The 23122-nt window shown below is 46.1% G+C and overlaps 1 protein-coding gene across 1 annotated transcript in view; it reads left to right on the top strand.

The window, feature by feature from the left end:
• LOC141097830 (5-hydroxytryptamine receptor 3A-like) overlaps positions 1-23122 on the top strand; it is a 43369-nt gene that overhangs the window by 7875 nt on the left and 12372 nt on the right. Inside the window, exons 4-7 of the mRNA XM_073585293.1 lie at positions 955-1124; positions 2344-2501; positions 3324-3534; positions 20182-20412. Of these exons, the coding sequence (XP_073441394.1) occupies positions 955-1124; positions 2344-2501; positions 3324-3534; positions 20182-20412 (770 nt within the window). The remainder of the gene's footprint in view (positions 1-954; positions 1125-2343; positions 2502-3323; positions 3535-20181; positions 20413-23122) is intronic.

The following is a 23122-nucleotide window of genomic DNA, read 5'->3' as shown; positions in this document are numbered from 1 at the left end:
TATCCAGGCAAAGAAAATCATGGCTGCTTTTTCCAAAAACAGTGACATACCTGTACACAGGATATGAGTGGTATCGCTAAATAATCCCAGGGACTCTTAGACCAAGTCTATGAGTCCTGCTTCTCCTTCACCATCACACAGCTGTCTGTTTTTATCTTCCGCCCTTTGAGCATTTTTTAACAGCTTTAGGTTTCCCAAAAAAAGAAGTGACCGGTCCGTTCTTCAGTCATTTTCAGCTCTGAAGATGTTCCATACTTACAATACAAGTCAATGAGAAGACTCAAGGGTGTCTTTTTGAGTTTTTCCACATCATTTTTGCTTGAAAAAAAACACTAATCTTCATTGATGAATGTAATAAAAAAACAACAACTGGAAAACATCAGTACAAACGATACCACAAAAATGCTGAAAAGATGCAAAAAAAACCCCACAAAAACTACTAGTGGTCAAAAATGCCAAAAAAGTGCTAAGAGAAAAACAACACAAAAATGCTAAGAAGATACAATAGAAAAAAATAAATTGCTGGTGTTTGTGAAGCATCTAGATCACCAACTTGAAAAAGGCATCATGTGACATACCCTTAGCGACCACTCCCTGGATTAGTCCTTGGCCACATCTATTAGCACATGCCCTAGAGTCAGGTCAGAGAGCTGCTAATAAGACCCATGAAGATGGTGGACCTCTGCTATGGTTTGTCACTTAGTATCCATTACCTGATGAGAAATTAAGCAAGGAGTATGGCCCCATGGAAGACCCAGTTGTAAGGCCATATTGCTCACTGATCCCACAGGACATTTTAGATGTAGTATTACTAACTGTATTATATTAACTGTACATTAGAAAGTTTCTGTAAACAACAGTCAATGACATGGACAAATGGAAACTCAACTCTATATGGTTTGAACTGGTTATTTTTTAAGTAACTTTTATAAGAAATTATTTTATGACTCTCAGTGTGGATGTTGGCAAGTCTCCTGATATTCCTTACGTCTATGTCAACCATGAAGGCCGAGTGCAGAACTACAAGCCCATCCAAGTGGTGACCGCCTGTAGCCTCAATATCTACAACTTCCCATTTGATTTGCAGAATTGCTCCCTGACGTTCACCAGCTGGCTCCATACAAGTAAGTTCTGCATCCTTAGTTAAACGGTCAATGGTCTTAAAAGAGATCTTTCACCTGCCATGTCTGTTTAGAAAACATTTGTATTACTCAAGAAATAATAATTCTGGATCATCTTTTCTTAGAATTCTATTTCTTTCATTCCTCCTGGGTGTTACCATTCCCCTTGGTGGAAGGGCGTGTCTCAACACTGGAAGCTCTGATTGGACAGTATCAGACAGTGCAGTGACATGCCCCCTAGTAACAACCAGATGTCCATTTATTTGTTCATTGCTCAGTGGAATAACAGATGAACGGCACAAAACACAGTTATTAAAAATGAGAAGTTATAGGTCCTTTTTTAGCTGTGAAAAAAATGATATATACTCAGAATTATTGGTGAATAAATAGCAATTTTGCGTTATTCATAAAATCATCACACCATCATTTGTGCCACTATATGGTACAGATGTTGGAAATTTGAGACTTAAATTGAAATAGATTTGCTTTTGCTGTAGATAAAAAAAGAAATGTTTATACAAAGGGCCCTGTCAATCATAAATTATGACCGCCCACTGAATTATGACCGCCCATAGACTAAGCTGAGATTTCAATGAATAAAGTACAAGTTAAAATTAATATTTTCCCGCAAACCTATATATCAATCTTCTCAGCTCCTCCTACCCTATAGCGTGCTGCCACTGGTTTGCACAGTATTTCCACGCTAGCTGATTTAATTTAGGTGATAATATTATAAATTTGAAGTAGGTTGGTTACGACTAGAGTTGAGCAATTTTTTTTAAATTCGGTTCCAATTACAATATTGTATTTGCAATATTCGCTGAACATCATTGGAGTCAATGACAATACAAAAGAAAGAATATGTTCGGAATCGATCGTCAAACATAAATTTGGCACAAATAGGGTACATATATGGCACAAATATGGAAAATTCAGATTCCGAATATATTCGCTCAACTCTAGTTATGACCACTCTGGTTCACGATGGCGAGACATTTTTAATACTGAACTTCATATGAAAGATAATTTATATGAAAATAAACTCTACAATGAAGCCATAAGTCACAAACACAAAGCCATCCACATTTCCCTGAATTTCCTATGCTGTGATTTGCAGCACTTTCTGTATATAAAAACTGATATTTTATGAGTTGAATTCACAATATTCTCAACTGTGATTAACTGCAAAGAGATTGACGGCACTTTGGCTTATTTCCTCCAGTTCAGGACATTAATGTTTCTTTATGGAGGACCCCTGAAGAAGTAAAGGAAGACAAAAGTGTTTTCATGAACAAAGGCGAGTGGGAGCTTCTCTACGTGTTGTCTCAGTACCGGATGTTCGTGGAAAATGAGGACAGCTATGCAGAATTGAAGTTCCATGTGAGTTTTGGCTAACATGCAGTGGTTCTTATTTTGCATTTGTTAGTCTCAAGGGCAATGTATTAGTTTCACTCTCCTTTACCTAAATACCCTGGGGCTGAGTGATTTTGCTCTTAGCACCTGTGGCAGTGATCAGCTGAATAATGCTTCATATAATGCCATCAAATAACTCAACGGCACCACTGCTTCCAAAAAGACTTCTAAGAAAACATACAGGCAACTGTAAGAAGAGTCCAGGAGCAGGGAGAAGTGTCCATTGGACGGCTTCCCTCCACCTGGCTCAGCTTGATTGACAGGTCTCTCTTGATTTGCTTACTGCAGGGATTTTGCTCACTTATTCTCTTGTAGGTTTTATATCTTTTGTGGCCAATGTGAACATGTGTTTATGTTCTGCATGTGTACCAACTCAAGTCAGGTTCAATGCGGCCTGCGTACCTATCTTTAACATTGGGTACGCAGGTCATGTGGATGTATGCGGATGCCTCCACATGCGTCGTTTTGACGATGCGGTGACCCGCGTCGAAAGCAACATGTTGCAATTTGATGCTGTCGCCGCATCGTCAAAACGACGCATGCAGAGGCATCCGCATACATCCGCAAGACCTGCATACCCAATGCTAAAGATAGGTACACAGGCCACATGCGGACGTAGGTGGAGCTGACCGGAGGTGCGGCAGTGGGCGGAGCTTCACGGAGGAAGTCTGCAGCCCTCCGCAGCTTGGCCATCCACAAATGTGAACCTAGCGTTTGTTGCTTTTCTTACATAAGTCCTTTATGTAATTTGTTAAACTTTCTTTGCAATGTAAATTGTTTTTTTCACAGGTTGTTATCAAAAGAAGACCCCTCTTCTACGCTGTGAACCTACTTCTCCCGAGTATGTTCCTTATGGTCATGGATATAATAGGTTTCTATCTACCCCCTGATAGTGGAGAACGAGTTTCCTTCAAGATTACGCTCCTTCTTGGCTACTCCGTGTTTCTCATCATTGTATCCGACACACTGCCAGCTACGGCCATCGGGACCCCCTTAATAGGTAACAGAGGCTGGACAGACATCTGTCTGAGATGGTTTAGTGAATCCTGTATTGAGCAGGGGGTTGGACACGATGACCCTGGAGGTCCCTTCCAGCTCTATCATTTTAGGATTCTATGATCACATATTATACTCTATTCTGTCAACTAAATATATCAAGTCTATTCCATTGCTCAATAATTAATCCCTTTTACCTGCGATAAATCGTAAAACTTTTTACTGAACGCCCCAGTTCCTCTCCTTGAGCAGCCATGGTCCATTGTGTCCCGGAGTTTAATTATGTTTCCAAGGCTTTCATGATTTTATTGCTGCCAAAAAGGATATCGGTACAGAACAATCAAATAGTAAAATTATGTCTGAATATTATTGAGATGTTGAAGAACAATAAAAATTAATGATCTGAACAGATACATCAATGTCTACTAGGTAATAAAAGGAAAACAATTGTAATGAAGAAGTGCGCATTAGAGAGGAGAAAGAAAAAAAAGAGAACATCTGCTGTCAATGCAAAAAGAGATGAAAGAGTAGATTCAGAAGAATACCAATACCTGATCCAATGAATGTCAGGGTACTTCCTGACAGATCAATTTATCCTACGTACCATCAAAAGTGCTGCAATATCCTAAACTGGCTGATCATAGGGGGTACTGAGAATCGAATTCCCAGTGATCTGTCATCGATGATCTATGCTAAGGGCTCGTGCAGATGTCCGTATTATCGGTCCGAGTACGTCCTGACAAAACATCGGATCGCACTTGGACTGATGTTATTCTATGGGGCCGTGAACATGTCTGATTTTTTCCTTGGACCGCAGCATGTCCAAGTTGGATACGATTGTAGGATTGCAGTCGATAATGCAAGTCAATAATTCCGTAGAAAATATTGGACTGCATTTGGATGACATCCGAGACTGGAGAAGATGAACATTTTTTTATTTCTATCCTCAATTTGACCACTATGATCACACTCTGATTAAACTCTGATCAGAGTAAGATTATCATAATCAGCCCGATTTTCTCAAATGACAAAAAGTATTGTGGTCTGATCTTAACCCTGGATTAGTAGTGTTGAGCGATACCTTCTGATATCGAGAAATATCGGATCGGACTGGATCGGACCGATACCCCAAAAATATCGGGTATCGCAGATTCCAATACCGGAAACCAATGCAAGTCAATGGGACACAAATATTGCAATGAAAATAAACCCTTTCTTTCCTTGCACATCCTGTTCGGGAGGGGGGAAGAGTGTGGGCGGAGACTGTGCGTGTCTGTGTACGGGCGGGGTCTGTACGGGCCTCTCGGGGGTCTGTGTGGGCCTGCTGGGGGTCTGTGCGGGCCTGCCGGGGGTCTGTGCGGGCTGCCGGGGGTCTGTGCGGGCTGCCAGTGGTCTGTGCGGGCCTGCCGGGGGTCTGTGCGGGCTGCCGGGGGTCTGTGCGGGCCTGCCAGGGATCTGTGCGGGCTGCCGGGGGGTCTGTGCGGGCCTCTCGGGGGTCTTTGTGTCTGTGTGCAGGCATCTTCCGATGGGACTACAAGTCCCATCGGGCTATGCCTGCTACAATGACAGTGATTGACACATTAGCCAATAATGGGACAGTAGTAGTCCCATCATCCGGCTAATGTGTTTAATGTAAAAAAAAAAACACAAACATACATACATACATACATACATACTACATGCATACTACATACAACATACTACATACATACTACATACATACAGTTGTGGCCAAAAGTATTGACACCCCTGCAATTTTGTCAGATAATACTCAGTTTCTTCCTGAAAATGATTGCAAACACAAATTCTTTGTTATTATTATCGTCATTTAATTTGTCTTAAATGAAAAAACACAAAAAGAATTGTCCTAAAGCCAAATTGGATATAATTCCACACCAAACATAAAAAAGAGGGTGGATAAAAGTATTGGCACTGTTCGAAAAATCATGTGATGCTTCTCTAATTTGTGTAATTAACAGCACCTGTAACTTACCTGTGGCACCTAACAGGTGTTGGCAATAACTAAATCACACTTGCAGCCAGTTGACATGGATTAAAGTTGACTCAACCTCTGTCCTGTGTCCTTGTGTGTACCACATTGAGCTTGAATGAAAGAAAGAAGACCAAAGAACTGTCTGAGGACTTGAGAAACCAAATTGTGAGGAAGCATGAGCAATCTCAAGGCTACAAGTCCATCTACAAAGACCTGAATGTTCCTGTGTCTACCGTGCACAGTGACATCAAGAAGTTTAAAGCCCATGGCACTGTGGCTAACCTCCCTAGATGTGGATGGAAAAGAAAAATTGACAAGAGATTTCAACGCAAGATTGTGTGGATGTTGGATAAAGAACCTCGACTAACATCCAAACAAGTTCAAGCTGCCCTGCAGTCCAAGGGTACAACAGTTTCAACCCATACTATTCGTTAACGTCTGAATGAAAAGGGACTGTATGGTAGGAGACCCAGGAAGACCCCACTTCTTACCCCGAGACATAAAAAAGCCAGGCTGGAGTTTGCCAAAACTTACCTGAAAAAGCCTAAAACGTTTTGGAAGAATGTTCTCTGGTCAGATGAGACAAAAGTAGAGCTTTTTGGGCAAAGGCATCAACATAGAGTTTACAGGAGAAAAAGAGAGGCATTCAAAGAAAAAAACACGGTCCCTACAGTCAAAAATGGCAGAGGTTCCCTGATGTTTTGGGGTTGCTTTGCTGCCTCTGTCACTGGACTGCTTGACCGTGTGCATGGTATTATGACGTCTGAAGACTACCAACAAATTTTGCAGCATAATGTAGGGCTCAGTGTGAGAAAGCTGGGTCTCCCTCAGAGGTCATGGGTCTTCCAGCAGGGCAATGACCCAAAACACACTTCAAAAAGCACTAGAAAATGGTTTGAGAGAAAGCACTGGAGACTTCTAAGGTGGCCAGCAATGAGTCCAGACCTGAATCCCATAGAACACCTGTGGAGAGAACTAAAAATGGCAGTTTGGAGAAGGCACCCTTCTAATATCAGGGACCTGGAGCAGTTTGCCAAAGAAGAATCGTCTAAAATTCCAGCAGAGCATTGTAAGAAACTCATTGATGGTTACCGGAAGCGGTTGGTCGCAGTTATTTTGGCTAAAGGTTGTGCAACCAAGTATTAGGCTGAGGGCGCCAATACTTTTGTCTGTCCCATTTTTGCAGTTTTGTGTGAAATGATCAATGTTTTGCTTTTTGCTTCATTCTCTTTTGTGTTTTTCATTTAAGAAAAATTAAATGAAGATAATAATACCAAAGAATTTGTGTTTGCAATCATTTTCAGGAAGAAACTGAGTAGTATCTGACAAAATTGCAGGGGTGTTGGCCACAACTGCACTACATACATACATACTACATACATACTACATACAATACATTCATACAATACATACATATAGACATACATTACATATAACATAGAGTACATACTCACCATCACTTGTCACTTTCATCCTCGAAGCCAGTGTCATCTGTAAAAAATATTAAAATAACAAACAAACAATATACTCCCTGATCCGCAGAAATCCACGAGTGTCCCACGATGATCTCCCGTGGAGAACAGCAGCATCAGCTGATGCGACCGCTCTCTAGGGGCTACAGGAATACAATGACGGGAGGAAGGTATCCTTCCGCACTGTATTCCTCCGCCACTGTAAAAAAATAGTCCCTAGTCTCATTTTTGGCATTGCTGTGTGAGAAAGTTCCCACGCAGCTTTTGCCATAAAGTGAGACCAGTGAACTATAGTAACCTCTCAGTGATGCACTGCAGGAGCCATTGTCTCCTTTCAGTGTGTTACTGAAGGTCCTATAGATGTCACTCTTCTATAGGGGAGATCGTCGTGGGACACTCGTGGATTTCTGCGGATCAGGGAGTATATTGGTTGTTTGTTATTTTAATATTTTTTACAGATGACACTGGCTTCGGGGATCAAAGTGACAAGTGATGGTGAGTATGTACTCTGTTATATGTACTGTATGTCTATATGTATGTATTGTATGAATGTATGGATGTATTGTATGTAGTATGTATGTTGTATGTATGTTGTATGTATGTGGTATGTATGTAGTATGTAGCATGTATGTAGTATGTATGTTTGTTTGTTTTTTTTACATTCAATACATTAGCCGGATGATGGGACTACTACTGTTCCATCATTGGCTAATGTGTCAATCACTGTCATTGTAGCAGGCATAGCCCAATGGGACTTGTAGTCCCATCAGATGATGCCTGCACACACACATAACCCCCGACAGAGCCCGGCAGCCCGCACAGACCCCCGGCAGGCCCGCACAGACCCTCGGCAGCCCGCACAGACCCCCGGCAGGCCCGCACAGACCCCCGGCAGGCCCACACAGACCCCAGGAAGGCCCGCACAGACCCCAGGAAGGCCCGCACAGACCCCTGGCAGGCCCGCACAGACCCCCGGAAGGCCCGCACAGACCCCCGGCAGGCCCGCACAGACCCCCGGCAGCCCGCACAGACCCCCGGCAGGCCCGCACAGACCCCAGGAAGGCCCGCACAGACCCCTGGCAGGCCCGCACAGACCCCCGGCAGGCCCGCACAGACCCCCGGCAGCCCGCACAGACCCCTGGCAGGCCCGTACAGACCCCAGGCAGGCCCGCACAGACCCCCCATGGTCACGCACAGACCCCGCCCACACACACAGACACGCAGTCTCCACCCATGCACCGCCCACACTCCATTATAACGCATCATGATTACATCATTTCAGCATGCCTAACAGGATGTGCCCACACTTCTTAGCATCCTCAACTGGCTCATTGCATTATGGGAACTTCCGATTCCGGTATTCGATATTGTAAAAATATCGGAACGCAGTATCGGATCTCCGATTCCGCGAATATTGGCCGATACCCGATATTTGTAGTATCGGAATGCTCAACACTATGAATAAGTCATCAATATTTGTATCTTGAAGAACTCCTTGACTTTTTCATTGATGGGCACTGCTTTAAGAACCATTTAGTTTTAAAGGGATTATTATCATTTTGTTAAATGGGTAAATCTGCAAAATGCTTGTAAAATCAAGCAACTTTGCAGTTTGCGTCTTATTAAAAATCCTTTCCATTTTCAACAACGTAAGGATTTTTAATTCTATACTGTACATCTCTTTGCCTTAGTTACTGCCGACTTCTGCTGTCTGCCTTGACTCATCTTCATAGCAAGGAGCAAGCACTTATAAGCTCTTTGCTTTATAACTTAAATGCTCTGAAATTGGCTAAATCGCTGCATCCAGCCAACTTCAGTCCCCTGGGTTCCTCCAGTGCTGCCTCTGCTTGGAATATGTGAGAGCCAGCAGCAGCTCAGCTATGCACCAGCATGAATTGTCAGTGGTGCACTCCTGCAGAACAATCTTGAAACAAACCCTTTAATATAAATTTTGCATATTTCTTATTTACCTTTTTTATTTGCATATTTGTTTTTATTTCCTTTTTTTAAATGATGAATATTCTACATGAATTTCTGTTATACAGATATGCTCAAAAGTTTACATACCCCGGCAGAATTTTTGCTTTCTTGGCCTTTTTTCAGAGAATATCAATGATAACATCAAAACTTTTTCTCCACTTATGATTAGTGGTGGATAGAGTTGAGCGAAACGGGTCGGTCAATTTCAAAAGTCGCTGACTTTCGCAAAAGTCGGGTTTCATGAAACGAAACCCGACCATAGCGTGAGGTCGGCCACGAGGTCGGCGACCATGGCACCAAAGTCGCGTTTCAAATGATGCTTCAGCGCCCTTTTTCAGCCAATGATGGAGGACGCACACTGTGGGCAACGCGATGACATAGGCAGCGGTCACCACCATCTTTGAGAAGGGCATGCAAGCGATTGGCTTGCTTTGTGTGGCGTCACAGGGGCTATAAAAGGGCGTGCACGCCGACCGCAATCTTACTTCTGCCGATCTCAGAATAGGGAGAGCTGCTGCTGCTGCTGATTCTGTAGGGAGAGTGTTAGGCAGGGAAGAAGATACAAAAAACTGCTTCTGCTGTTAGCGATTTTGCCTGTACAGCACACCAGTTAGTGTGCAGTGACAGGGGAGGCTATATTTTTGTGCATCAGCTCTTTTGGTTATTAGGCTGCCTTATAAGGCTCCCTGATAGCTGCATTGCTGTTTTCACACTGCTGTGCAAACTGCTTTTTTAAAAGCAAAAATACTTTTCATCCTCTTTTTTGCCCAGTTACCAAGCGTTCATTTTTCCACACTTTTGTGTGCAGCAGTCCTGCTTATTAGGCTGCCTGCTGCCATACTTGGGACTGAGAGCATCATTGTTCGCTTGCTAAAATCTCTAGGGAGATTCAAATTCTCCCCAGTCCCCAGTCCTATATAGACATTTTATACACCATCCAATTTCAGCCTGTTATATTGAAGTGTAATGTACACTGGGCCTGAGATAATAGTTCAGTGTCCTCAAGTCTGTAGGGAGATTCAAATTCTCACCAGTCCTATATAGACATTTTATACACCATCCAATTTCAGCCTGTTATATTGAGGTGTAATCTACACTGGGCCTGAGATATTAGTTCAGTGTCCTCAAGTCTGTAGGGAGATTCAAATTCACCCCCATACTATACAGTACCATATTGCTGGTGGTATTTTGGGTACATTTTCCCAAAAATGAGGAAGTGTGTTGGAAGAGGCCGTGGAAGTGGGCGGGGATTGTCAGCTGGTAATGATGGTGTTGGTGGTGGTGGTGGATCTGCTGGTAGTGGCAAAAGCACAATAGCACCTAATGCAGGAGGTGTTGAGCCTGCATCATCGTCTGGCTCCACAAGGCCTCGAAGGCTCACTTTTCTGGGAGTAGGTAAACCGCTTTTAAAGCCGGAGCTTGAGGAACAAGTTTTGGCTTACATTGCTGACACAGCCTCCAGCTCTATCACCTCCTCTTCTGAACTTTCAAAAAATAAAAGCACTGAGTCGTTATTGGAGGCTCAAGGTCAGGAGCCACACCTTTCCTTGTGTCCTTCACCCCTACCAAAAGTAAAGGATGCGGCAGGCCACACTACAGATTACTCCATGGAGCTCTTTTCACATACTATGCCTGGGTTATCAAGTCAAATCGTGAATTACCCAGTCCAAAAAGAATCTGACATGGAGTGCACTGATGCACAGCCACTGCTAGATTTATCTGCTGGTATATTCACTCAGAGTACTATATTGTCCTCACAGTGTACTGAGCCAGAATCTGACCCTGATAAAACTTAGGTGCCCCTTCCCGCATACTATACCACCTTACACGGTGACACAGAGGAAGGTGCACATGACATTGAAGAGGAGGTGATGGTTGACCCAGTTGTTGACCCAGATTTGCATCCATTGGGGTCAACATTGCCGCTGCCAATAGCTCAGAAGAGGAGGAGGAGCATCCACAGCAGGCATCGACATTGCAACAGCTGTTATCTGGCAGGCCCGGAGCTGTCCAAAAACGGGTTACAAAAACCAAAAGAGTTGCAGGACAGCTAGGCCAGATGGTCAAATTAGCACAGCGTGCAAGGCCTCAAAATGTCTTCCATAGTAGGAAGAGTGCAGTGTGGCACTTTTTTGAACAAAATCCTAATGATCAGAAAAAGGTTATCTGTAAGAAGTGCGCAAAGACCTTTTGCTGAGGGAAAAATCTGAGAAATTTGAATACCAGTTGCATGCTTAGACATTTAACCACCATGCACTTGCAAGCGTGGACGGACAACCAAACCTCACGTACCACATGTGCAACTGCTCCCAATGAAGGTAGTCAGCAGCTCTACATTATTTCCCCCACTGTAAGCCCAACGGTTAGCACACCACCAGCAGCAAATGTTGAGGTGTCGTTGCAAGGCCAAAGCAGTCAGGGAATCACAATGTTATTGCTACTAAAGACTGAATCTAGGCCATCAGAAAGAACACCAACTCCATCACCATCATCAACCCTCTCTCAGTCTCTCTCGCTAGTTCCACCATGTGCAGCTCTCAAGTCCAGCTCACCCTACCAGAGACTATGAGTAGGACAAGAAAGTACTCATCCTCTCACCCGTGTACACTGGGTTTGAACGCCCACATTGCCAAACTAATCTCATTAGAGATGATGCCCTACCTGTTGGTTGAAAGCAAAGCTTTCCGTGAACTCATGGCCTACGCAGTACCACGCTATGACCTACCCAGTCGGCACTTCTTTTCTCGCAAAGCCATCCCATCCCTCCACCTTCATGTGAAAGACCGCATTGTCCATGCATTCAAGCAATCAGTGAGTGGAAAGGTGCACCTCACAACAGATGCATGGTCCAGTAGGCATGGCCAGGGCTGTTACGTGTCCATCACTGCGCACTGGGTTAATGTGGTGGATGCAGGGTCCACAGGGGACAGCGGCGGTGGGACAGTGCTGCCTAGCCCACGGTATAGGAAACAGTTGGGTGTAGGCATTCGACCCGCCTCCTCCTCCTCCTCCAGAAGCGAAAGCTCGTCCACAGAGCGCAGTCACACGAGCACTCCATCCGCAGCTGCCAGTGTTCCACACTTGGTGTCCCACTATTGAACAGCTAGTGGTAAGCGTCAGCAGGTTGTGTTGAAGATGATGTGTTTGGGTGACGACACACCGTGGAGGTACTGGCCGACTACTTGCAGCGACAAACTGAGTCATGGCTGGGCAGTCTACATCTTGAGGCAGGCAAGGTAGTTAGTGATAACGGCCAGAATTTTGTGGCAGCCATAGCCCTTTCAGTATTCCGACACATACCTTGCCTGGCTCACACCTTGAACCTGGTGGTGCAGTGCTTCCTCAATAAATATCCGGAGTTAACAGGCCTGCTCTAGAAGGTCCGAAGACTGTGCTCGCACATCCGCCGGTCGCCCGTACACTCCAGTCGTATGCAGAAGCTGCAGCAGTTGCTCCACCTTCCCAAGCACTGCCTAATTATCAATGTTGCAACAAGGTGGAACTCCACCCTGCACATTGTTGAGAGGCTGTGCGAACAGAGGCAGGCTGTAATGCATTTGTGAGATGATACACGGCCAGGCACTTTGAGGGCAGACATGGAGTTGTCGAGTGTGCAGTGGTCGAAGCTGAAAGACCTCTGTAAAGTCCTTCAGTGTATTGAGGAATGCACACGACTTGCAAGCGCAGACGACGCCATCATAAGCATGAGCATCCCACTTATGCGTCTGCTCATGCAAACTTTGACGCACATTAAGATGCAGGCATCTGCAGCCGAGGAGGATGAGGAAGAGGAGGAGGGAAGCCTTGATGACAGTCAGCCATTGTCTGCTCCGGGACCTCTCCTGGATGAGGTGGAGGAAGAAGAGGAAGAGGAGGAGGAGGATGATGATGGGGATGATTATTTAGGGGAGGAGGATGCTTCTCGTGGGGCAAGAGAAAATGTTGGCTTGGCAAGGTCTGGTACAGGGTTTGTGCGTGACTGGAGGGATGTGGATTTGCCAGAAAGGGCTCCTCCACCCAGCACTCGCAGTGCATCATTGACACCTGGAACATTGGCCCACATGTCAGATTATGCCTTGCAGATCCTAAAAAGGGACACCCGCATTGCCAAAATGATGAACGATGACGACTACTGGTTGGCCAGCATCCTGGATCCACGCTATAAAGGCAAATTCCAAAACATCATGCCACAGGAGAACCTTGACCTAATATTGGCTAACAAACAAGCAACTCTGGTAAACCGTTTGAGGCATTCCCAGCACACAGCAGCGGTGATGGTTCTCCAACGAGCCGTAGGGGGCAACATGGAAGAGGTGTTCGTGGTGCACACATCAGAAGTGGCGTTGGAGACAGGGGTTTCATAACCATGTTGTGGACTGATTTTTCAAGTCCCGCTCACACGACTGGTAATACTGCATCGATTGAAAGTGACAGGAGACAGCAGTTGTCAACTATGGTTACAAACTACTTCACGTCCCATATCGATGTTCTCCCTCACAGGTCATTCCCCTTTGACTATTGGGCCTCTAAACTGGACGCCTGGCCTGAATTGGCACAATATGCCTTACAAGAGCTCGCTTGCCCTGCTGCTAGTGTGCTATCGGAAAGAGTCTTCAGTGCAGCTGGCTCAATCCTGACAGAAAAAAGGACCCGTCTGTCGACCCAAAATGTTGATGATCTAACCTTCATTAAAATGAACCATGCATGGGTTTCAAAGGATTTTGTCCCACCTTCCCCTGATGACACATAGGTTGCCAGAAAAATGGCTCGCTTTTGTCCTCCTCTTCCTCGGACTTCTCCAATTCCTCCATTTGCAGCTGCTGAATGTCCAACATCAACATATGCCATTTTTTAAACCTCCATAACTGGTCTGCCTCCCCCCCCCCATGGCCGGGGTCACCACCTAGCCCACGCAACCGTGCGAGTGCCATTGCCCTGGACAGGTGGGTGGGCCGACACTTGGGCGCCGGCACTGGCACAGGGTCCCTCATAGGGCCATCAAGTGTCTCTGACGGAGGGGGTGCACACCCGCCATCAGACACACCGGCGTACTATGAGGGGCCCAGTGCCAGTACCGACGCCCACGAGTGGGCCCCCCTTGCTTGGGCAGGGCCCCAGCATTTGCAATATTTACCTCTTCCTGCTCCTCCACTGTGTAGTCTGGGCTGTCAAATCCTTCCCTGGGACTGCCACTACAAATTTGGTGAACTGATAGAAGTTGATGGTTAAGACGTAGCTATGTCCTGTCCTGCTGGCCGGGCTCTAGCTTCAGATGATCAATGGCTTCCATTTCTTATGGACGTCGACTCACAATGAGATGCAGTGGTGGTTTATCATCAGTTTTCAGTTTTCCTACTCACAGACGTATGACATTCCTGCCCACATTTTTAAATGTGCCCTCTCATGCCAATCCAATAGAATCGCCTACAGCCTGTGGCTTCTGCCTTTTGCACTCCAAAGTTACCTGACAGATCATGATAGGCAGTGAGGACCATGTCTACATCTCTCCTTGTGATCAAAATTTGATGGAGATGAGTAACGGTGATGGGATCAACAGTACTGCGATCAGTGGCGGATTATAATGAGGTAAATTTGGGCAGTTGCCCCGGGCCCAGTGGGGTTAAGGGGCCCACAGCCCAGGCCAGTAAATTTCCCCATTATAATCCGCCACCGCGCAGGGCCGGATTATAGGCAGGGCAGGCGGGGCTTCAGCCCCGGGGCCCCCACCACAAGAGCTTCTAAGGGGGCCCCCACCACATTCCTGCTGGCTGCTGCAATGGCACTCCATCTTCTCCCCACCTAAAAGTGAGTGACCGTGGGGGCGGCATTATGTGCTCTGCTACCAGCAGCGTCTACAAGTAGCGTGAACGCTGATGCTGCTGGTAGCGTGCAAAGGCTTGTGATGAGATCACAGGAGGTAAGGTGTCAGGGCCCCCGATCATGTGACCCCTGTCTCCTCCCCTCCTGTGACCTCATCACAGGTCCTGTGCGCACAGAGCACTGAGAGCAGCCATGTATGTGGAGTGCGGCTCTGCGGGTGGAGGTCGGTGCTGGAGGCTCCATTAATCTCTATGTGGAGTGTGGCTCTGCGGGTGGAGGTCGGTGCCGGAGGCTCCATTATTCTCTATGTGGAGTGCGGCTCTGCGGGTGGAAGTCAGTGCTGGAGGCCCCATTATTCTCTATGTGGAGTGTGGCTCTGCGGGTGGAGGTCGGTGCTGGAGGCTCCATTATTCTCTATGTGGAGTGCGGGTGGAGGTCGGTGCCGGAGGCTCCATTATTCTCTATGTGGAGTGGGGCTCTGCGGGTGGAGGTCGGTGCCGGAGGCTCCATTATTCTCTATGTGGAGTGCGGCTCTGCGGGTGGAGGTCGGTGCTGGAGGCTCCATTATTCTCTATGTGGAGTGCGGCTCTGCGGGTGGAGGTCGGTGCCGGAGGCTCCATTATTCTCTATGTGGAGTGGGGCTCTGCAGGTGGAGGTCGGTGCCGGAGGCTCCATTATTCTCTATGTGGAGTGCGGCTCTGCGGGTGGAGGTCGGTGCTGGAGGCTCCATTATTCTCTATGTGGAGTGCGGCTCTGCGGGTGGAGGTCGGTGCCGGAGGCTCCATTATTCTCTATGGGGAGTGTGGCTCTGCGGGTGGAGGTCGGTGCCGGAGGTTCCATTATTCTCTATGTGGAGTGCGGCTCTGCGGGTGGAGGTCGGTGCCGGAGGCTCCATTATTCTCTATGTGGAGTGCGGCTCTGCGGGTGGAGGTCGGTGCCGGAGGCTCCATTATTCTCTATGTGGAGTGCGGCTCTGCGGGTGGAGGTCGGTGCTGGAGGCTCCATTATTCTCTATGTGGAGTGCGGCTCTGCAGGTGGAGGTCGGTGCTGGAGGCTCCATTATTCTCTATGTGGAGTGCGGCTCTGCGGGTGGAGGTCGGTGCTGGAGGCTCCATTATTCTCTATGTGGAGTGTGGCTCTGCGGGTGGAGGTCGGTGCTGGAGGCTCCATTATTCTCTATGTGGAGTGTGGCTCTGCGGGTGGAGGTCGGTGCTGGAGGCTCCATTATTCTCTATGTGGAGTGGGGCTCTGCGGGTGGAGGTCGGTGCTGGAGGCTCCATTATTCTCTATGTGGAGTGCGGCTCTGCGGGTGGAGGTCGGTGCCGAAGGCTCCATTATTCTCTATGTGGAGTGCGGCTCTGCGGGTGGAGGTCGGTGCTGGAGGCCCCATTATTCTCTATGTAGAGTGTGGCTCTACGATTCGTGACCCCCGTCACGTGACGAGGGGGGCCCACAGAGTCTGAACTGCCCCGGGCCCTGGCTACCCTTAATCCACCCCTGACTGCGATACAGCAACCCTTTCTTCACAAAGAACTGTTTTCGCTGTCTCCACACACAAAGTAAATGAAGGTCAGCATCGCCTCTGAGAATTCTCCAGGGAGTTTTTCCCGTGATTAGTAATTCCTAAATTTCTGCAATCACTCGACATTATGTCTGTACTTTTATCCATCTCGTTTCCTCTTGCGGAGAGTCTGGACTGTCTTACTGAGACAGAAATATATATGAAGATTTAAAAATACCCCAACAGTGTATACTGGTGTACGCTTCAAAAACATTTTCCTTTTTTCTACTTTCTAGATTGTTGTCTAATCCATACTGAGAAATAAACACGGAGATTTTAAATGTTTAAACTATGCTATATATACCTGTTATCCGGTGGTACTGTACCCTTTCTCAACTTTCTGCAATCTTGTCGAATCCATACTGAGCCTGAGACCATCTGAGTCTGCCTCCTGATTACAGATGAGTGGTGTTTGAGTGGAACTGTTGGCCAAGTTCAAATTCTAGCTGTTTTGGGCGGTGTTAGATCCGTTCGTCGAACTACAACATTTTGTTTCGTTAAACAAAAGCGTATCTTTTTTTTCACATTAATAATGGTTTTCAATGATAATAGACAGTTTTAGGGCATAGTAGCGGTGTCTGGTAGCCAGCGGTGTAGTACACCTGTGAAGGAGCTACACCGTGTGTGTTTCTAATAAGTTTTTACCGCATATTGTCCTGAAAATCATTTTGGGCCTAGTAACTGTGTCTGCTACTCAGAAGAGGAGCCCACCCGTGAACCGAGCTATGCCGCCTGTTTATGAAAGAACCAGTTTTTGACTGCATTTACACCACTTAATACTTTGGGCCTAGTAACTGTGCATGCTACTCAGCAGAGTTGGCCACCTATGAACCAAGCTATGCTGCCTGTTTATGTAAGAACTGTGTGCTATTCAGCAGCGGAGCCCAGCTGTTAAGCAAGCTACAGCAGCTGTGGTTTGGACACTTAATTTTTTCGCATTCTTTCTGGAATGCCGTTTAGGCCTAATTCCGGAATTACGGTTGACCTGCACTTACTGGGAAATGCTTGTTCACGGGGAAGAATTGTAATCCCAGATCCCCATCACTAACGGGGTTCAGCTTGTTATCCGCACCTGTTAGCGATACACGCTGGTCCTTTCACTGTAGCACGCATGCAGCCTCAGACATGTAAGGGCATGACAGACCTGTTATTGGCCGATCTCGCGTGCCAGAGCCTCGCGTGTCCCTCTAGTAAGCTGGACGCGGACCACGGGGGCATGCCTGAGTCTCGTTCGTTAACAGAATTAAGCTTGCAATCTGTGCAGCTTTTTTGTGGATGGCATGGTTGAGGTTGCCCGTGTTGAGTCCAATTAAGCCGCAGGCTCCACTCCTGGTGGTGCCCTTCTGGACATTCCTTTAAGATTCAGCTTTGCAACCATACTGCCCCCGGAAACCAAACATTTTTCCTGACAGTGACATTCTGGTCAAAGAGCGCGATGACATCACGTCTGTACGCCCTCTGCCTAAACAGTCCAAGTGCAGAGAGATGGAAGATGGGGATGACGAGGAGTCCAGAGTACAGGGATTCCCTAGCGAGGAGACTTATTTAATTATTTTAAAGGTTGGGAGCAATTTTTGGGGAGCACTATACTCTGGAGAATGATATCTGGGGCCCACCATACACTGGAGCATTCCAAGAGTGGACATCAGTCACTGGAGCAGCATTTACAGGGCCCATTATACACTGGAGCATTAGAAATGGGGCCCATTATATATGGAGCATTATTTGGGCCCATAAGACACTGGAGCTTCATCCATGGTGAACAACATATACAGTAGCATTATGTGGAGCTCATCATATACTCTATGGAACATTATATGGGACCAATGATTCTGTATGGAGAAATATATGGGCCTCATTACTCTGTATGGCGCACTATGCGGTGGCCATATTACTATATGGAGTAATATACTGTCTGTTTTTGGAGCTATTGGAGAATTTAAAATGGATATCAGTCATGTGATGTAAGAATTGAAGTATTTTTCATTATACTGTACCGCTATTTCTCTGCCGTATCAAAGGATCATGAATTGTGTCATGTGTTAAAGGAGCCCAGTGACACTCTTTGGCCCTGGGCCCACGAAAATCTGGAGCCAGCACTACCACCCCCACAACTTTAGCCAAATAACCCCCAGTTTTCAATGCCTAACTATTATTATAAAGTAAATTAAGGTTGACAAGCTTAAGGAATAAGAATTGATTTTTTTGGCATTAAAATGGGCACTGTTGGTGTGTTTTCTGTCCTCCACTCTTTGCCGACTTTTCTTCCCCATTGACTTACATTGGGTTTCGTGTTTCAGTCGGACTTCAACTTTTCACAATAACTTTTCTCTTTTTAAATCATAATGACAACCCAAAACATCCAAATAACTCTGATCAAAAGTTCACAGAAGTTGACACAAATGGGTTTGAATGGCTACTAAAGGTAACATCCTCACCTATGATCTGTTTGCTTGTAATTAGTGTGTGTGCATAAAAGCTGAGTGAGTTTCTGAGATCTAGATAGACTCTTGCATCCTTCATCCAGCCACTGACGTTTCTGGATTGTAAGTCATGATGTAAGCAAAAGAATTGTCAACGGATCTACGGGAAAAGATAGTTGAACTGTATAAAACAGGAAAGGGATACAAAAAGATATCCAAGGAATTGGTAAAGCCAGTCAGCAGCGTTCAAACTGTGATTAACAAATGGAAATTCGGGGGTCCGTAAACACAAAACCACGGTCACATAGACCAACAAAAATGTCGACCACAACTGCCAATAAAATTGTTCGGGATGCAAAGAAAACCCACAAATAACAACAGCAGAAATACTGGACTCTCTGAAAACTAGTGGTGTGGCTGTTTCAAGATGCACAATAAGGAGGCACTTGAAAAAAATGGGCTTCATGGTCAAGTCGCCAGAACTGTGCAAATGCCACAAAGTATCTCGCCTACAATACGCAAAACAGTGAGAGACAAGCCTCAAAACTTCTGAAACAAGGTAATTTGGAGTGATGAGACCAATATTAAACTTTTTGACTGCAACCACAAATTTTACATTTGGAGAGAGGTCAGCAAGGCCTATGATGAAAGGAACACCGTTCCTACTGTAAAGCATGGAGATGGATCGTTCATGTTTTGGGGATGTGTGAGCTACAAAGGCACAGGAAACTTGGTCAAAGTTGAAGGAAAGATGAATGCAGAAACTTATCACCAAATACTGGAGGCAAATTTGCACTCATCAGCCTGGAAGCTGCGCATGGGATTTACTTGGACGGTCCAACACGACAACGATCAAAAACACAAGACCAAGTTGACCTGTCATTGGCTACAGTAGAACAAATTGAAGATTCTGGAGTGACCATCTGAGTCTCCTGACCTTAATATAATTGAGCCACTCTAGGGAGATCTCAAGCGCGCAGTTCATGCTAGACAGCCCAGGAATTTACAGGAACTGGAGGCTTTTGCCAAGAAGAGTGGGCAGCTTTACCATCTGAGAAAATAAAGAACCTCATCCACAACTGCCACAGAAGACTTCAAGCTGTCATTGATGTTAGAGGGGGCAATACATGGTATTAAGAAATGGGGTATGTGAACTTTTGATCAGGGTCATTTGGATGTTTTGGGTTGTCATTATTATTTAAAAAGATAAAACACAGTAGTTTGACAATAAATGGCTTCACCCAACTACTTACCATGAATGGAGAAAAAGTTTTGGTGTTATCATTCGTATTCTCTGAAAAAAGGCCAAGAAAGCAAAAATTCTGCCAGGGTATGTAAACTTTTGAGCACAACTGTATATATTTGTTTCATTTGTGATTTATCTCTTCTGTTATATTCGTAGGTGTATATTTTGTGGTCTGTATGGCACTGTTGGTCATCAGTCTGACGGAGACTATACTCATTGTTCGGCTAGTCCACAAGCAAGATCTTCAGCCTCATGTTCCTGAATGGGTAAAGAAACTGGTCTTGGAAAAGATTACGGTTTTACTATGTATCCGAGACAAGAAGAAATTTTCTGCATCTCACATCCATAGTTCTAATATGTCCAGACAGGTGGAGAACAGCAGCACTGGTAAGGTGACCTGGTGTCTGTAAAAGTGTTAACAATATTTGGGAAGGATACTTAAGTTTTCAGGAACTACATACAGGAGCTCCAGAGCTTAATGTGAATCCCAAACTACTCGATCAGGAACGATGCTGCAATATATGAAGATGGAAATGCTCAAATTGGTTTGGTCCCAATTAGACAGGTGTGAAGTCTAATGGATACCTCTAATTCTTATCCATAACCCCCAAAAAAGGCACTTTGTGGTCTTTGCTGCAGGTGAATCTCGAGGTTGTAGTTCCCAAGTGGTTCCCATTGTACAGGAGGAGGAGGTGAGCTGTGACACACCCTGGCACCCCACAGATGAGATATACTGTAATGTGTTTCCCGCTGCATGTGCAGCGTGCGCAGCAGAACACTCACATTTACTGCCAGAGACATCTTGTCTGCGATCTCTCCGGTTCCGCATCTATGAACGTCACAAACCACTTCAGAGTCAAGGTCTTTTTCCAATGATTCAACTTTACTGAGCAGCAAGGCTTCCATCTCACTTGCAGCACAATCTACACAGAGTGGCATATCCTCAGCTTTCCTTGTTTCTCTTGCAGTCGCTCACTCCTTCCGGCATTCTTTGCCTTTTTCGGGACAATCTCTGTCCCACTCCTGGACAATCCCTGTCTCGCTTATGGACAATCCGTGTCCCGTTTGTGCTCTAGGCCCACCAGCATCCTACCATTCCCTGGTCTAGCTTCAATAGGAAAAAGTGTCAGGTTCGCTATCTCAGTTTCACCTGCTCTGGTCATAGACTTCGGATCCTCTTCAGGTTGGTCTCGTTCTAGCTGGTGACCATCTGCACGTTCCTCTGCCTAGGGCCCCTTCCTGCCACAGCAGCTTTATCCCCATGGCTGGCAGACTGTCCTTTCTAACTGTTCACTGCTCCATCCTGACTGCACTGAGCCCTAACCAGGAAGTCACCTCTTATATCTTACTGTTCTGTGTTGCCCTGCTCTGTTGCCCCTCCCAACAGGAAAACCCCTATGCTAACTAATCTTAAGCTAGTAATCCTATTCCCTATCTCCAATGTGCCCCACTAATCTAAACCCACTATTTTGCTATACTAGCCTCCATACTATACCTACTTCTGCACATATTAAATAAATCACAATACAGTACATACACAATACAGCACATTATACCAACATTAGCAAATGACAGGTTGCCACATGTAAGACAGGTGTACAGTATCCACAGGGGGGAAGACACCTGATGGACCCGGTCACCTCCTTACACACCTCCCTTCTAAATTATGGTCATCCCTGACCATGGCTGCACCTGTAACTAAAACAGTTAGAAATTTTAAAACATTTAACATTTTTACAGTTCATTCAGTCTATGTTCAATGCTTCTTGTGGGTCAACCGTCACCCCAGCTCCACTCGGTTGGAGCCCTGGAACAAAGAGTTCAAATTCCTTTATCATGGGTCCGACTGACACAGGTCCCTTTGCTTTTGGTATCAGTACACATAAAGTGCTCACTAACAATAGTCCAGGCTCGTGAGCCAGTCTTTTGTCCTGCTCCGGGTATCCAAACACAGGAAAACAATGGCAACAAACACACTGGCCTAGTGGTCAACTCCGCAACCATCCATATAGTCCTGACCTGGCTCGCTCCTCAGGTTCTCCTGTCCAGGCTTTCCCCCTCCCTCCTTTAGTAGAGTTCAGTCACTTTAAAAACAAGTGCACTGCTTTTATACTCTCAGGGGACAGTTCAGGGTTAAAACAGTAAAAGTTCAGGATGAAAACAGTTCAGTACTTAAAGCAGTCACACACAGTCCATTTTCTTCCAAGGGTGATTAACCCTTTCAGGACTTTAGTCCCGTAATCCAGCAGGGGATGCGCAACCGTGCGCAAAGAAAACTTGGAGAGGAACAAAAAAAAAAGTTCTTCAACTGTGACAGTACTGGTCACCACTGACACCCAATCCTGGTGCTGTCCAGAGCTCCTTGCCCTTCAGGAGACGTGGAACAGTCTCTCATATTTTTCTCTAGTGCAACTAGCACAACACACTTAAAGGGTCACTTTAATCAATGCAGAGCCATCAACCAGCATAGTGGGCCGCATTCTGGCCCTGAATAATAAACGTGTTGCCCGAAGATCCACTGGAGGACGACTCACCACTGTCCCTCTGACTTCTTTCCTCTGCCAGTGGCTGATTCATAGTACCTGGAGCCTCCTGCTCTCATGACCTGACTGCAACCACTGTTTCCTTTAAGGGTGCTGCTGCCCCCTGGCTTGCTGAAGGGGTAGCAATCATTGCAGGCGGCCACACACAATACTGCGCCTCCCACGCCCGTCTCTCCTCGATGCTGGAGACTACTTTTACTGCCACAGCATACGGTCCCCGGGGTCCCTCTTCTTTAATAAAAGTCACTCGGTCCCATTCCTGTAGAGGACCATCAGATGTAATGGACCCGGTGTTAATGTAAACCTTGTCCCTGGTCTCAGCCTCATGGATGAACCCGTACCCTCTGGTAGGGTTGAAGTATTTGATTAGGCCGCGTGTCATCCGGCCAGACATGGTTCCTCCGCTGGGGTGGCGCAGCTCCTTTAAGATTCGACGCTCCCGCTGTTTCTTCTCCTCGATTACTTCTGCTACCCACCGGGCCTCTTCTGCTGTGGGAGGCAGGGTTTCATACAGGTAGGCACTGCGGGGAGGTATGGAACCTGGGAACGTGGCA

This window comes from Dendrobates tinctorius, unplaced genomic scaffold (assembly GCF_039654945.1).
Source record: "Dendrobates tinctorius isolate UK_male_01 unplaced genomic scaffold, ASM3965494v1 ptg000086l, whole genome shotgun sequence".
NCBI classification, from domain to species: Eukaryota; Metazoa; Chordata; class Amphibia; order Anura; family Dendrobatidae; genus Dendrobates; species Dendrobates tinctorius.
This window is presented reverse-complemented; position numbering and strand designations above follow the sequence as displayed.